The sequence below is a fragment of the Stegastes partitus genome, unplaced genomic scaffold, assembly GCF_000690725.1.
Source record: "Stegastes partitus isolate 25-593 unplaced genomic scaffold, Stegastes_partitus-1.0.2 Scaffold90, whole genome shotgun sequence".
NCBI lineage: Eukaryota > Metazoa > Chordata > Actinopteri > Pomacentridae > Stegastes > Stegastes partitus.
In genome coordinates, this window is record NW_007577821.1 from 267,638 (window position 1) to 280,103 (window position 12,466).

The 12,466-nt window shown below is 40.0% G+C and overlaps 1 protein-coding gene across 3 annotated transcripts in view; it reads right to left on the reverse strand.

Moving 5' to 3' along the window:
• LOC103353947 (protein tyrosine phosphatase receptor type M) overlaps positions 1-12,466 on the reverse strand; it is a 169,666-nt gene that overhangs the window by 103,484 nt on the left and 53,716 nt on the right. For all 3 annotated transcript variants that reach the window (XM_008277149.1, XM_008277148.1, XM_008277147.1), the window contains exons 3-6: positions 11,490-11,764; positions 6,421-6,499; positions 4,495-4,610; positions 2,039-2,213 (exon numbers count right to left, since the gene is read on the reverse strand). In XM_008277149.1, coding sequence (XP_008275371.1) covers positions 2,039-2,213; positions 4,495-4,610; positions 6,421-6,499; positions 11,490-11,764 — 645 coding nt within the window. The remainder of the gene's footprint in view (positions 1-2,038; positions 2,214-4,494; positions 4,611-6,420; positions 6,500-11,489; positions 11,765-12,466) is intronic.

A 12,466-nucleotide genomic window follows, 5' to 3' on the forward strand; every position in this document is an offset into this window, starting at 1 on the left:
AGTTTCAAGGTGGAGATGTTCTGTCATGGCGCTGACTGGAGGTTTTTTTTTTTTTTAAAGTTACTTAAACGATTAAACGGTTCTCTAAATTGTCAATTTTCTTTCTACTAACTCAACAATTAATCAGTTTATCATTTCAGAGCTACACATACATAACACACACATACATACTTGACTTACTGCCTATTTAGCATTCCCCACACAGAGAGCAATAATAAGAGATGCCACTCTGCTTTGTTGTTCGATTAGTTAGACCTCACTGTTTATAAATCCTTCTTTCATTCGCCAGTTACATAGACGGAGCCTCTCTTGTTAAGATGCAAGAGGTCCTCATTATGTTGTTTCCTACATGGGCTCCTGTGAGTGAAGAATTGACGTGCTCTTGATATGAGAAGAGATGGCCACAGGAAAATGAGGCGCCTGACTGGCCGGCCTTCGATTTTTGGTGGCTATTCTCATTAGTCCTGACATGACTGCACCTCGGCATCCTTCAGTTGGGTGCATGGCCCAGACTACTGTGTTAAAGCTCAGCGAATGTTTTGCGGGCCCCAGGTGATGCTAACCAGGCCAAGAAAAGAGCTAGCACTTGGACAAAGAGTAATTATCCTCCTTTCAGAACCACTGGCTGCACTACAGGAGAGCTCATCACAAGGGGGGCACAGGAAAGGGGCTGCACCGGGCCAATCCGTATAGCACTCTGGAAATACATGCAGTGCGCTTCCACATAGGCACATAAATCTGATGGAACACTGGCATAAAAGGCAGAAGTGATTATCTGGGATAATCAAGCATTCACTCTCCTCATGTTGAAGGAAAAAGGCAGTGTATGGTAATGAGCTGGGGGGGGGGCGAGTCGGCGTGCCTGTAGCGGGCTTATAATCCACAGAATCCCTCCGTGGTCACTCCTCCAAAAACGAGTCACGGACGCAGTGAATACACATTTAAGGAGGATTTACAACTCAGACACATTGCTAGGAGGGTTAAGCACGTGTTTTATGACCGGTACGATAAGAAGAGATATCAGCTTTTTATGTGTGACACTTGCAAGTGTAAAAACGCCTCTTTTCTTCTTCCGATGAATTGGCTTATGTCAAAGTCACTGAGGTGTGAAATCTCTGTAGAATTTAAAGTGGGATGACTCACAAGATTTGATACATGCCTAAATGTAGAAAATGACTCTATTTTAAATATTTATGACAAAGGAACTTTAAACTTAACTGGTTTGTCTTAAAATATATATCTAGTAACACACTGAAAGCAGCGATCAGCAAAAATATTGCTGTCTAATGAGGATGTGCAAGTGTGAGGATGTGCACGTGATTGTGTTGCTGAATTTATGCATGAGTGTGTTTTGAGTGCCTCCAGTGTGTCAGTAAATTTTCTTTGAGTACACCACTGAAACCCACTAATACACTCCGGCAGAGAGACTTTATCTCCCTCTACACTCTGCTGTGTCTGGGCCCAGCCATTCTCGCATGATTGACAGACCTCGATCTGGACAGCCAGGATTAAACCTATCCATCACATAAAGCTTGGAGACAAAAAAAAAAAAAAAGAAAAAAAGGAAAAAAAAATCGGGGCAGTAAATTCAATTGAGAGCACAGGGAGAAAATTGAGGTGAAGAAATATAGAAGGCCATTACCAGGCTATAGGGCTATAGGAAAGAGAGGCCTTGCAGGATTTAGTTTCGGACGACTCCATAAATTCATATCAAATGACTGCAGGAGTGAAATATCAGTGAGGTTACTGTAAACCCTGGTGCCTCATGCCTTTGTGATCTTTTAGGGGGGATTGTGCTCAGTCAAGGACAGCCTTTACAGGAGAAGCATTAAAGTCCTCTGGATAACAAATCAACATAAAAAGCCAGTATTTTCAGTATCACAGCAGAGGACATTTTCATCTACAAACTTGCAGCATTTCCTGTTTATCTCCTGTTAACTTTGCTGAATGCACTGAGGTCATGTGGATGCAAAACACTGCTGCCTTCGTTAAAATAGGTTGTGTTTGTGTTTTTCTCTGCTCTGGGACAAATACTCACGTTTTATGGTTAGTTCGCCGTAATTGGACACTCCAACCCCTTTGTCTGAGTGGACAATGCAGCGGTAGCGGCCTGAGTCGCCCTTGGTTGTATTCTCCACATCGAAAGTGCCTATGAAGCGGCGGTTGTTCCAAGGTTTAGTTGCTTTCATTGGGGCCTCCCGTCCACCGATGCCCTGTTTGGAACCGAGACAAACACACAAGTGAGCCTCCGAAATGGAAAGGTTTAATAAGCAAAGTGGCCTGACCTTGTGTGTTTCAGAAACTCTGGTTGAGTGTACTTGTCGCCTGCTCTTGTGCATGTTAGTTTGTGTCCTATCGTTCCCATCGGTGACTGATAGTAATACATTTATCACACACTCTTGCACGCACACACACACACACAAACACACAGTGGGCTCTCCCCAGCTGTCACCCCTCACAGCAGGCAGATGGGGGACATTTGTTCATTAGAAATATTTCTTAATTACTGTCATCGGGGGACTTCACTTAATGTTTGTTTTTCAGCTCCTGTGTTAATGAGGACGTGTTTGTTAAAATGATGGAGTACCTGGCAGAGGACCTTTACCCAGCGTCATGCTCCCACTGATCACATGTGTGACAGTGTGCTTAGCAGCAGAGCCAGCAGGGTTATGTCTGCCAGATGCACTACCTTCGCTGCTCAGAACAAGGTCAATTCAAGACTGCTGTGCTGCTCAGTTGTGCCGGATATAGTACATAATATCCACAGAGCCAGCATCTATATAGGTTAAGACCGTACTGCGGTGATCTAAAACAACTGTAATCCCCTGCCTTCCAGATGCAGAGGAATCTGAAAATCTAGTGGGCAGGTGAAATCTTAAACACAAGTAAAGTGTTAATGTATCAGCTTGAAATAGTGAAATGAAGGGTACTTGTGTTTCCCCAAAGCAACATTTCAAAAGTGATAATTAGGCTGGTGACCAGGCATAAGCTTTGGTTCCGAATTCCAGAGATTGTTTACATTTTTATGTATGCTTAACACATGTTAAACATGCAATGATATGGGATCAAACGCAAATTAATATGATTTAAATCCCATTCTTTTTCACTTGTTACTTCATCATTGTAGGCATTGTGCATTATTGTGCTTACACAGATTATGAGGTTATCATTTTGATCAAAGAACATTTGGTGTAACACATGCTTAGTTTCACTTCAGGGTCAGCACTTAACACTAAAGAACAAACAGTTCCAACAATTGATCTACCTTGCAAATGAATTTACAGCTATGCTTAAAGAGCTAACCACAGTCTGCTGTTTTACAATTTATAGTTGTGGGGTCAGTGTTTACATTCGGCCCTGTCTAATTAGCTTTATGGTTAAACAAATCTATTCTAAAACAGAAATCTAAAATCTAAATCTACCCCCTTTATTCAGCCATTTGGATCGCAATACTGTGGGTTTTTTTTGATTGAAGAAAGCGTTGGTGTCTACTGTATCAGGGGGTTAGTTTTGGTTTTAACCCTCCAATTCCAAAACACTGTTGGCCAGTATAAAAGGCATGTTGTCCTCAATAAACCTCACCAACCTCTATCATTTGTCATCAGATTCTGTAAAACACTAAAATTTTTGCACTCCCTGTCACGAGTAACTCAACTGTGACCAAGGGTTGCGTGATACAGAAAAAACAAATATGAAAACAAATGAAATATGTAAATAGTAAAATATCTATAGTATCTAGAGTCACCATTTTGGCCTGTACTGGTGACACCAGTGGGCACTTGATTTCAGGTGCAACATAACTTAACCTTCTGAACCCCAAAATGCACCAGCAAATTTGAAAGGCATGCTTTTGTTAGAAAACAGAGCCAGAAGCTGTAAAAACTGAAAAAGTCATCAGATTTTTATCACTCTTTTAATTCCTAATTTGTGATGTGCCATTCTGCCAAAAAATTGCCAAAAAAAAGAGTGTAAATTGTTTTGTTTTTTTTAGGATTTATGGCATGATAGCTTTGTCATACTAAAAACAAACATTTTTAGACTCCTTCTACTTTTAGCCTTGATTGTGCTGTTTCCATAGAGGTCCATTACTTTATATTGCAGTAGAAAAGTAGCCCACAGTGAGTACAAATGTGACAGGATTAAAAAATACCCATAATCTGCTTGGAGTTTATTGGGTTAATGGCTTGTAAATTGATATGTTGTTTAACATGCTGTTAAAAAGGTTGTTTGAGATTCCATAATGTCTTGATTTCAGTTGGGTAAAATCTTGATTTGAGAGAAGTTGCTGTTTTCTCTTTGTTCTATTTGGCAAGTTTGCTTGGAAAACTTCTGATCTCAGATATATATATAGATAGATATATATTCACAGGTGTGTTCAAGAGTTTGTTCAGCAAGACACATTAATTTCCACAGGCCCCAGTTCTAATAGTTATTCCACACAGCAATCTAGTTTCTGATGTCGAGTGTAAGAAACAGGGCAAATATGTCTCTCACCTGAAGCCAGAGGCGGAAGTTGTCTCTCTTGCGTCCATTGACGGTGCAGTGAAAAGATGCAGTCTGGCCAGCATTGACCTCCACTCCTTTTATAGTCAGGAAGTGAGGAGTATTCACTATGAAAAGAAGGCAAATATTTGTATAATAGGTGCTGCGATGAAGAGAAAACATGCCTAAAATGGGTGATGAGAATTAATTACCAGAAGTAGTTACTAGAGTAGCCACTTTACAACTGCATCAGGACTATGTTAATTTATACTTTCACACCCACTAATTCACTGTTAGCCACTTGGGAACTCCGATGCATGTAAAACTGGAAAACTGAGAAAAGTACCCGGTAAATGGATACATCTCTATATTTCATTATGCAATAGCCCTTAGTACCGAAAGCCAGCAACGTTTTGTGAGGAAGATTTCACCAGAATGTTTAACATGAGACACCAGAGGCCAATCTTACACCTACCAAAAACCTAATTTCTGCTATCTCTTAACTGTATTCTCTCTGTGATTGAGGAGATTTTTCAAAAAGCATTATTCTCTTTTCCAGCTGTGCTCATTATCAGTATGCTCACTGACTGGGATAGTCCACAGAAAGTAACTTATGTAGAACATTTTTGATTAGTACCACTATTCTGGATAGAAAAATAGGGCAATTCAGTAGAGCGACCTTGATTCGAAACATAACCAAATCTCTAAAGACTTGGCAAAAGCTAATTCTATCACTTTTATCATCAAGACTTTCACTTCTACTTAATATTTCATAACCTTGTCTTTGAACTACACCTCCTTTATAACTTTTTCCTGTCAGTGTATGCAACGCAAAAAAGACAAATCTATTTTTCTCATCGCTTATGTCTTCTTTAATGATTGTAGGAGAGGCAGACCACCCAGTGGCATAATCACACCTTGTGCTAGATATTCCACATGGTCATATAAATAGAAAATGAAATGGCTGTGCTCCGCTGAGGAGTCGCTCTGATCGCTTTGCTTATCACTCAAAGATACCCAATTGCCACTGAGTGGGTTATTGATCTGCCCACACTTGCACATTTAAACACTGACCACGTTGTGGGGCCTCATTGATTTACTGAAATACATTTATATGCAACACCTATTGCTATATAAATCCATCTTATTGACATAACATTTGTAGGAACTCGGCTGCTTTCAAATGGTTAGCAGGTCATTAGTGCCTTACAATCAGAGCTTGATACGTCAGCTATGAAGGGTAGAGTAAAGTATAATTCAATTGATGAAAACCCGTGTGATATTGATTTGGACTTTAGTGTGCAGAGTCTGAAAATGGCTTAGTATAAGCCTAAGGAGTGCCATATGGACTAACATGACTCTAGTCAAAAGAATAGACACAAGGAATACTGAAGAGATTTATTCCTTCTACCTCCACAGCAGCAGCTGCACCCAAAAGCCAAAGCAGAAAAATTCAAAATAGGATCATGATTACATGTTCAATACCTCTGAAGTGTAGTCTGAAGTGCGTGTACTTAAATTCAGCAAGGGTAGCAGAACTATGAACAGATGTTGATGAGATACTTTGCTAAATATACTTAGGGGAGAAGAAAAATAGTGGAATCCAAACACACAAACCACATACTATATGGTAGGATTAGTTTTCTATCCCCTTTTTTTGCACTATTTCTCCCTTCTCTCAAAGGATAGATTTAACACAGCCACTCCAGCATTATACCCTGAGCACACTTCAGCGTGTCAACTGTATGCTCATAAATCTTAAGGGAACGAGGAGGAGGGAGGTTCACACTTGGAATGACTGTAGCATAGTCTTTGAAAGCTTTTTGTTTGACTGGAAGGCCTTGAACAGAACAATGTTACAGGTATTTGGGAGGGTGTCATGGAAAGGACAATGACTGCTTGATGAAATTCTTTTATGGTGAAGGGAAAAGGACTTACTGCACTGGTGGCCCTGGACCACTACGTCTTTGATGGCCAGCAAGCCACGCTGCCCTGAGGTTATGGCTTCAAACACAATCTAAGGAGGAGAAAGGAGACTCATAACACCAATGATAAATGGGCACATGTCTTCAAATGGCACCTGAGTGTGGCTGTCCGTGTGCACAGAAAAGTCCAGCTCCTGCAAATGCTCTCTGCTCCTTAGCTGAGCTGCAGCTGGTGACACAGCTGCAGGCCACTGACATTATGTCACGGTTGATAGGTATTATGACATGCAAGTGTTAAATTAAGTTTGAGGCTTGAGACGATTAGGACACAGGGAGACACCAAACATGAGAGCAACGCTTAAAGGTCAGCTTTTCAAAAATTTCACTTACCTCCATCAAATCATTTGATATCAACTGCCCACAATGTTGGTGAATGGAATTTTATTTGTGCACAAAATAAAGACATTTATTTTTGAAAATAGTCCAAAAATTTCTTTTTTAAAATCAGTGAATCTATCAGTTTATTTATCTAGCAAAATAAAATAATAAATACACACAACAAACCCTCTTTTAAGATCAATTAACAAGAATATGGTGCACCAGCTATTTGTAGATCTGTCACTATGCTTGCCTGTAAAGCCCTTGTTGGGATTTTATTTACGAATACAAACTTTTAAATGAGTGATTTACTAAATTGGATTATATCATTAAAACATAATGGCTTGTTTTGTGTTAGGTGGTTGGTAGGAAACAAAATAAGAATAAGGCATGATTCTTATATTTGTGATTTTGATGTTTAGATCAGGACACATACTCTACAACACCTCCAACCTGTAAGGTTATCTAGGTTCTGGTGGAAATGGGCCTCTTTAGAGGGTGAAGCATGAGAAAAAATAATGTTTGTGGGATTGTTTATAATTAATTTCATTCTCTTATAATTAAAAAACAAAACATACTGGAATAAAATAGAAAACACAATGGAAGTATAAAGTGATGTAGCATCACAACTTATAACATCTAAGTATACAAGGTGCAATAAGTAAGTTCCAAGATTGTCATAAAAAGCCAGAAACCATACCAGAATCTGGCCCATATTCCTTTTAAAGCAGTCTTCTTGTGCAGTAATGCACCACTCCCAGTGCTCCTGCCACATTTGGAATGCTCTCTGGAAGTCCTGTTCTGACAACTTACAGGTGGCCAATTGCAATTTCACCACAGACCTCAAACTTTTGCAGAGAGCATATTCTGTGGTACACTAACCCAACTTTCATGTCCAGCATCATCCGTGATGACAAGACTTAGCTTTACAGCTACAAGCCAGTGACCAAACAGCAGCCTTCAGTTGGAGACCACTGTGTCAACACTGAGTTCTGCTGTCATGTCCTTGGAGAACATTTGGTGCAAATGACCTGAACTGTGATGTGTGCCAAATCCATACTGCATTGCAGATGGTGTTTGACCCCCCTTACAGAAAAGGACTTATAGGGATCGTTCCAAATGTGGCGGGAGCACTGGGTGCAGTGTATCCATGCACAAGAGTAATTCAAATTATTTTTGATTGCACCCTGTAGGAGGCACATGGCATATTAAACCTACCTGCCAATTCTTTGTAAATGCAAGTATTACTTGATTTATATTTAATTCAATTCAAAAAACTTTATCTGGCCCCTAGGAGAAATTAAAAAAACATAGAGCAGTTGGACCAACAAATAAATAATTTAAGGTGCAGTTGCATGTCAGTGATGTATGCCATATATAATGTAAATTATTATTGTAAATCCATATTGTATATGCAAACATAATAAAGCTTTGTTCAGCGTTGTAGTATTCATTTAGGGGGAGGGGAGAATATCCCATTATGCTAATTTACTGGCATGATTTAGCCACTGATGCTAGAAACCCTGCCATGCGTATAGTGCTATTTTATTTTTGTGAATCATGGATTAAAATCAAATATGCTGGCCATTTTCCATGAGTTGTTACTACTGTTATTACTTCAGTCTAAACAGGTAATATAGCAAGCTAACCCTATCTTGGTAAGTTGGCTCACACAAAAACTGTTTCCCCTGGGAACAGCTAGGTGTAAAAATTGAATAAGAACTACTGTAATCTCTCTGGAAGTACTAGTTTGTGTGGTGTAAATCAGGGTGAATTTTTTCAGAATTTTTGGTAAGTAAACACTCCACTAAGACTAATATTATGTTTAAATTCACAAGCAGCTGGACGTCCTTAGTTACTTGGATTATCCACAGACCTCAATCTTCCCGTCAACAATTTTCATAGGTTTTAAATGAACAGTCCCTATAAAAAGAATAGACTCTGGTTGGAATCAAACATAAAAGAATTAAAACAAAATTATTTGCGGGGTAAGATACCACTAGAGGTAAATGTGAACACAAGATATTTTTGTAATGCAAGTAACCCAACCTTTTAACGGAACATATAAAGCTGTATCTCCTTCATGAGAGGGAACTGTTGCCTTGAACAGTTGCTGTGTCTAGTGTTACGTTGTTCATATGTTTGTTGCTATATTTGACAGAAAAAATCTGAAAATCAAGTGCAACTGTGCTGTGTAGGACTAACATGACCCTATTTTAAGGGCCAAGTTCTCCCGCAAAACAAATGGTCTTAAGCTCTGACAGAGGGCGTGTCCCAGCAGAATGTCAGAGTTATGTACTCCACGGTCTGCAGAGTGATAAAAAGGGAAACAGAATGCCAGTCCCTTCCCCAACCCAGGGTGTGGTGCAGAGACTCATTTCACCACACACACTACAGCTACACATGTTTTGCATGCCATTATTCCCTAAATATAAGTCAGTATCTTCCAGCGCAACATATGTATTAATGGTTGTAGTCCATGAATGGTGTCATCCAGAAAACATATCCTGCTAGTTTCACTCAGATACATCTCTGGCATTCCTTTTGTAGCCCAGCAATGTGGAGGTGGAGATAGCTACCATTGTCATCTGGGAGGCAGGATGCCTTCAGATAAGGCTGTCTAATTATAATTTTCTTTTTTTGTCTCATGAAATATGAAAGTGAATGTCTTGGGTGCCAATTATGGCCTCATTACAGGCTAATTTAAAGGAAATTAAAAGGCCAACCACTCCATATATCGCCACCAGACAAATGAACTGGCCCCCGCACTCTAATTGAAATCCTTTGTTTGTGCAACAGACATCAGTCAGGCTGCCTAATAGCTGTGATATAATTGATTCCAACATCAATGATAGTGCAGTGCATAATTGGGCCTGACCCACAGAGTGAAAATATTCACATGGGACAAAGCTGTTGATGTCACAGGAAAGTTCACCATTCTCATTTGTCAGAGAGACAGACAGTGAACCCAGAATTCAATGTCTACATCACAGCACTGGCTATTCCTAAGGGACTTGGATAAGAACAACATAACAGCAGGATTGATTAGCTCTGCCATAGACCTTACTGTATTAAATCCAAGACAAATGAGTACATTTGGGTTTTTCTCTCTCATTGGTGCACTTATGTATAAGAGAATAAATCATAGCTTTTTGCCTTATGCACAAGTACATATTATGAGTAGGAAATGCACGACATGTATACATTCCAGATGAAGTTCACTGAAAGTAATAGAGCTTTGCACAATATCCAGCTGTTTTGGAAAGGCAATTTTCACTTAAATGTTTTAGGGATGGCCTGACAGAAGAGTAATTATCAAAGGCTGAAAAGCTCATGGTGACTAAAAGCCTTACTAGTAATTAAAAAATAATTTCCAAGAATCAGGTGTCTTCCCTTTGACAGTTGCGTAGGTTACCGCACAATTCAAGATACCTATAATTAGTGTCACGCTGTTAATTAGAGACAACTTCAAGCATGTATCCTTCTTTTCTCGACTGAGATTGTTGCGAAGATCATTAGCATTCTAACATTTACCCCTGTTGTCAATTTGGGTTTGGAACAAAAAATGGAGACAGACCTTCCACTGGGGTTTGAAAGGCAACAGATGCTGGGAATTTTCCTGTGCATGTTGGATAGCAAAATATGTCATCTTGGGTCTAAACACCAACACGACATGCAAAGATTTGCCGAAACATAACCCAAACAACATGTCAAAATGTTCAGCCACTGCTAAAATTTTGATTAGTTTGTCACATTCAAGTAGCAGTTTAAGTCAAAGTGTCTGAACTTGCTGAAGCTCAGCAAAACATTCTGCAACTTAAAAAGAGCATCAACGACACGCCGAGACTTGGTCTGTACCTCAATCACAAATGTCTGCAAACAGGATAAATCCAAACACAAGCCATACTTCGGCTACATGCAGAATCTATCCGTTTTTATGTGTCGTAAACCAAAGAAAAAACATCTGACCAGACTGGCTTTGCATCATTATGTCACACAAGGGTCACCATCCTGCAAGCAGAGAGATGTGGCTATAACTGATAGCTGTGGCACATTCTGTCCTGCTCAACTGTTGCCTTCCCCCTCTTCTTTCTTTCCTTTGTCCATGTGCCTCTCATTAAACCTGCTATCTTGCAGTCAGCAGCGAGAAGCCCAGCAGTATCCCTCGTTAACTTAGTTATCAGAGTGGCTATGATGAGCAGGCAGAAGGACTCCCCTTAGCTCAACTGTGGACCAGCACTGCCAGGCCATAATGAAATAATTCACCAAGGGACCATCTCCCATTGGGAGGTTAAGGGGTCTCTCTGCATCAATTAACATTTGGTGGTCTCGTGGAACAAGCCTGGTGAAGACTAATAGCCAGGAAAGTGTGAAATCACCCTGCCCTGGCCAGCAGTCATGTGCATTGGTAAGTGAAAATGAGTTTTCAAAATTGGAAAAGGAGAACTGGCTCAGACGGAAGGGAGAAAGAACAGATTACCATGGATACCGAGGTAGCCCCAGAAATCAATAATCTTAGGTGTTTTCAATGGGCTATTGTGCAATTGTTTAGACCTTCTCCAATAATAAATTTGTCTTGCTCCACCCAGTGAAAAAGGCTTTAATGACTTGGGCCTAACTACAAAGGCTGCTTTCAATGAGCAGCCTAGTTTTATAATGAGACAGCATGCAAAAGATAGCTTGATTTTGACCATGTTTCCTTACCTGGTAGAAGTTGGGCCAGTAGGTGCTGACGGCCAGCTCCACCTGTCCCCAGGAGCGAGTGGCTGGACCTGACACGTTCCAAACAGGCATTCCCATGGGACTGTTGTTTTCTTTGATATAGACATTTAGGTGACCGGGGTGGCTGTTGTCTCTGCCTCCTATATAGTAGTTGAAGATAACACAGTGGGTGTCATTCTCCCTCAGCTGAGGTGTCAGCAGTAAGGCCTTCTGCCCCGCGAAACGTCCTGATGTGTTCACCATCATAAAGGCTGACCCTGCAACAAAATGAATAAATAAAAGAAGAAAAAGAAAGAAAAGTTGAGACGTTCTGTCCAACTACCATTTCAAACACTGTCAGGGAAACAGATTTTCATCGTAATGTGTCCTGCAAAAGACTAAAACACTGTCATTTAGTATATACAACTTAAAACACAACTATGTGGACAGACACAATGCTAAAAAAATAAGAAGTCTTGAGAAGTCTTCAAACCTACAAAGAAAAAGAAGGGTTTAGCAATGATGTCAGTTACTGCTGTGATCCAGGCTGAAACATTGCAACAGTTATTGGATGAATCCCAATCAAATTTTGTATTGACATTTATGTTTCCCAGATGGTGTATCCTAATGACTCTAGTAACCTTCCATCCAGGACCATCACCTGATCAAAATTCTACTATGTTGCCTTTATTACCAAACATCTGCAAAACTAACAACAGCTCACCAACTTCAGCGTTGTCTTTGATGTTACTTTGAAAATGTTGGCTTGCTAACACATCAAAATAGTCAACTATCAGCATGTTCACATTGGCATTGTGAGCATGTTATCATGCAGACATGTCTTTTTTGTTCTGATACTCTTATGTGACACCCACACAGCATGGACGAGCAGCTGACTGACAAAGCTTTTTTTTTTCTATTTTAATCTCTGTTTATGTTTTCTAACTTGACCATGAATTGTGCTGCTTGCCAACAGGGGG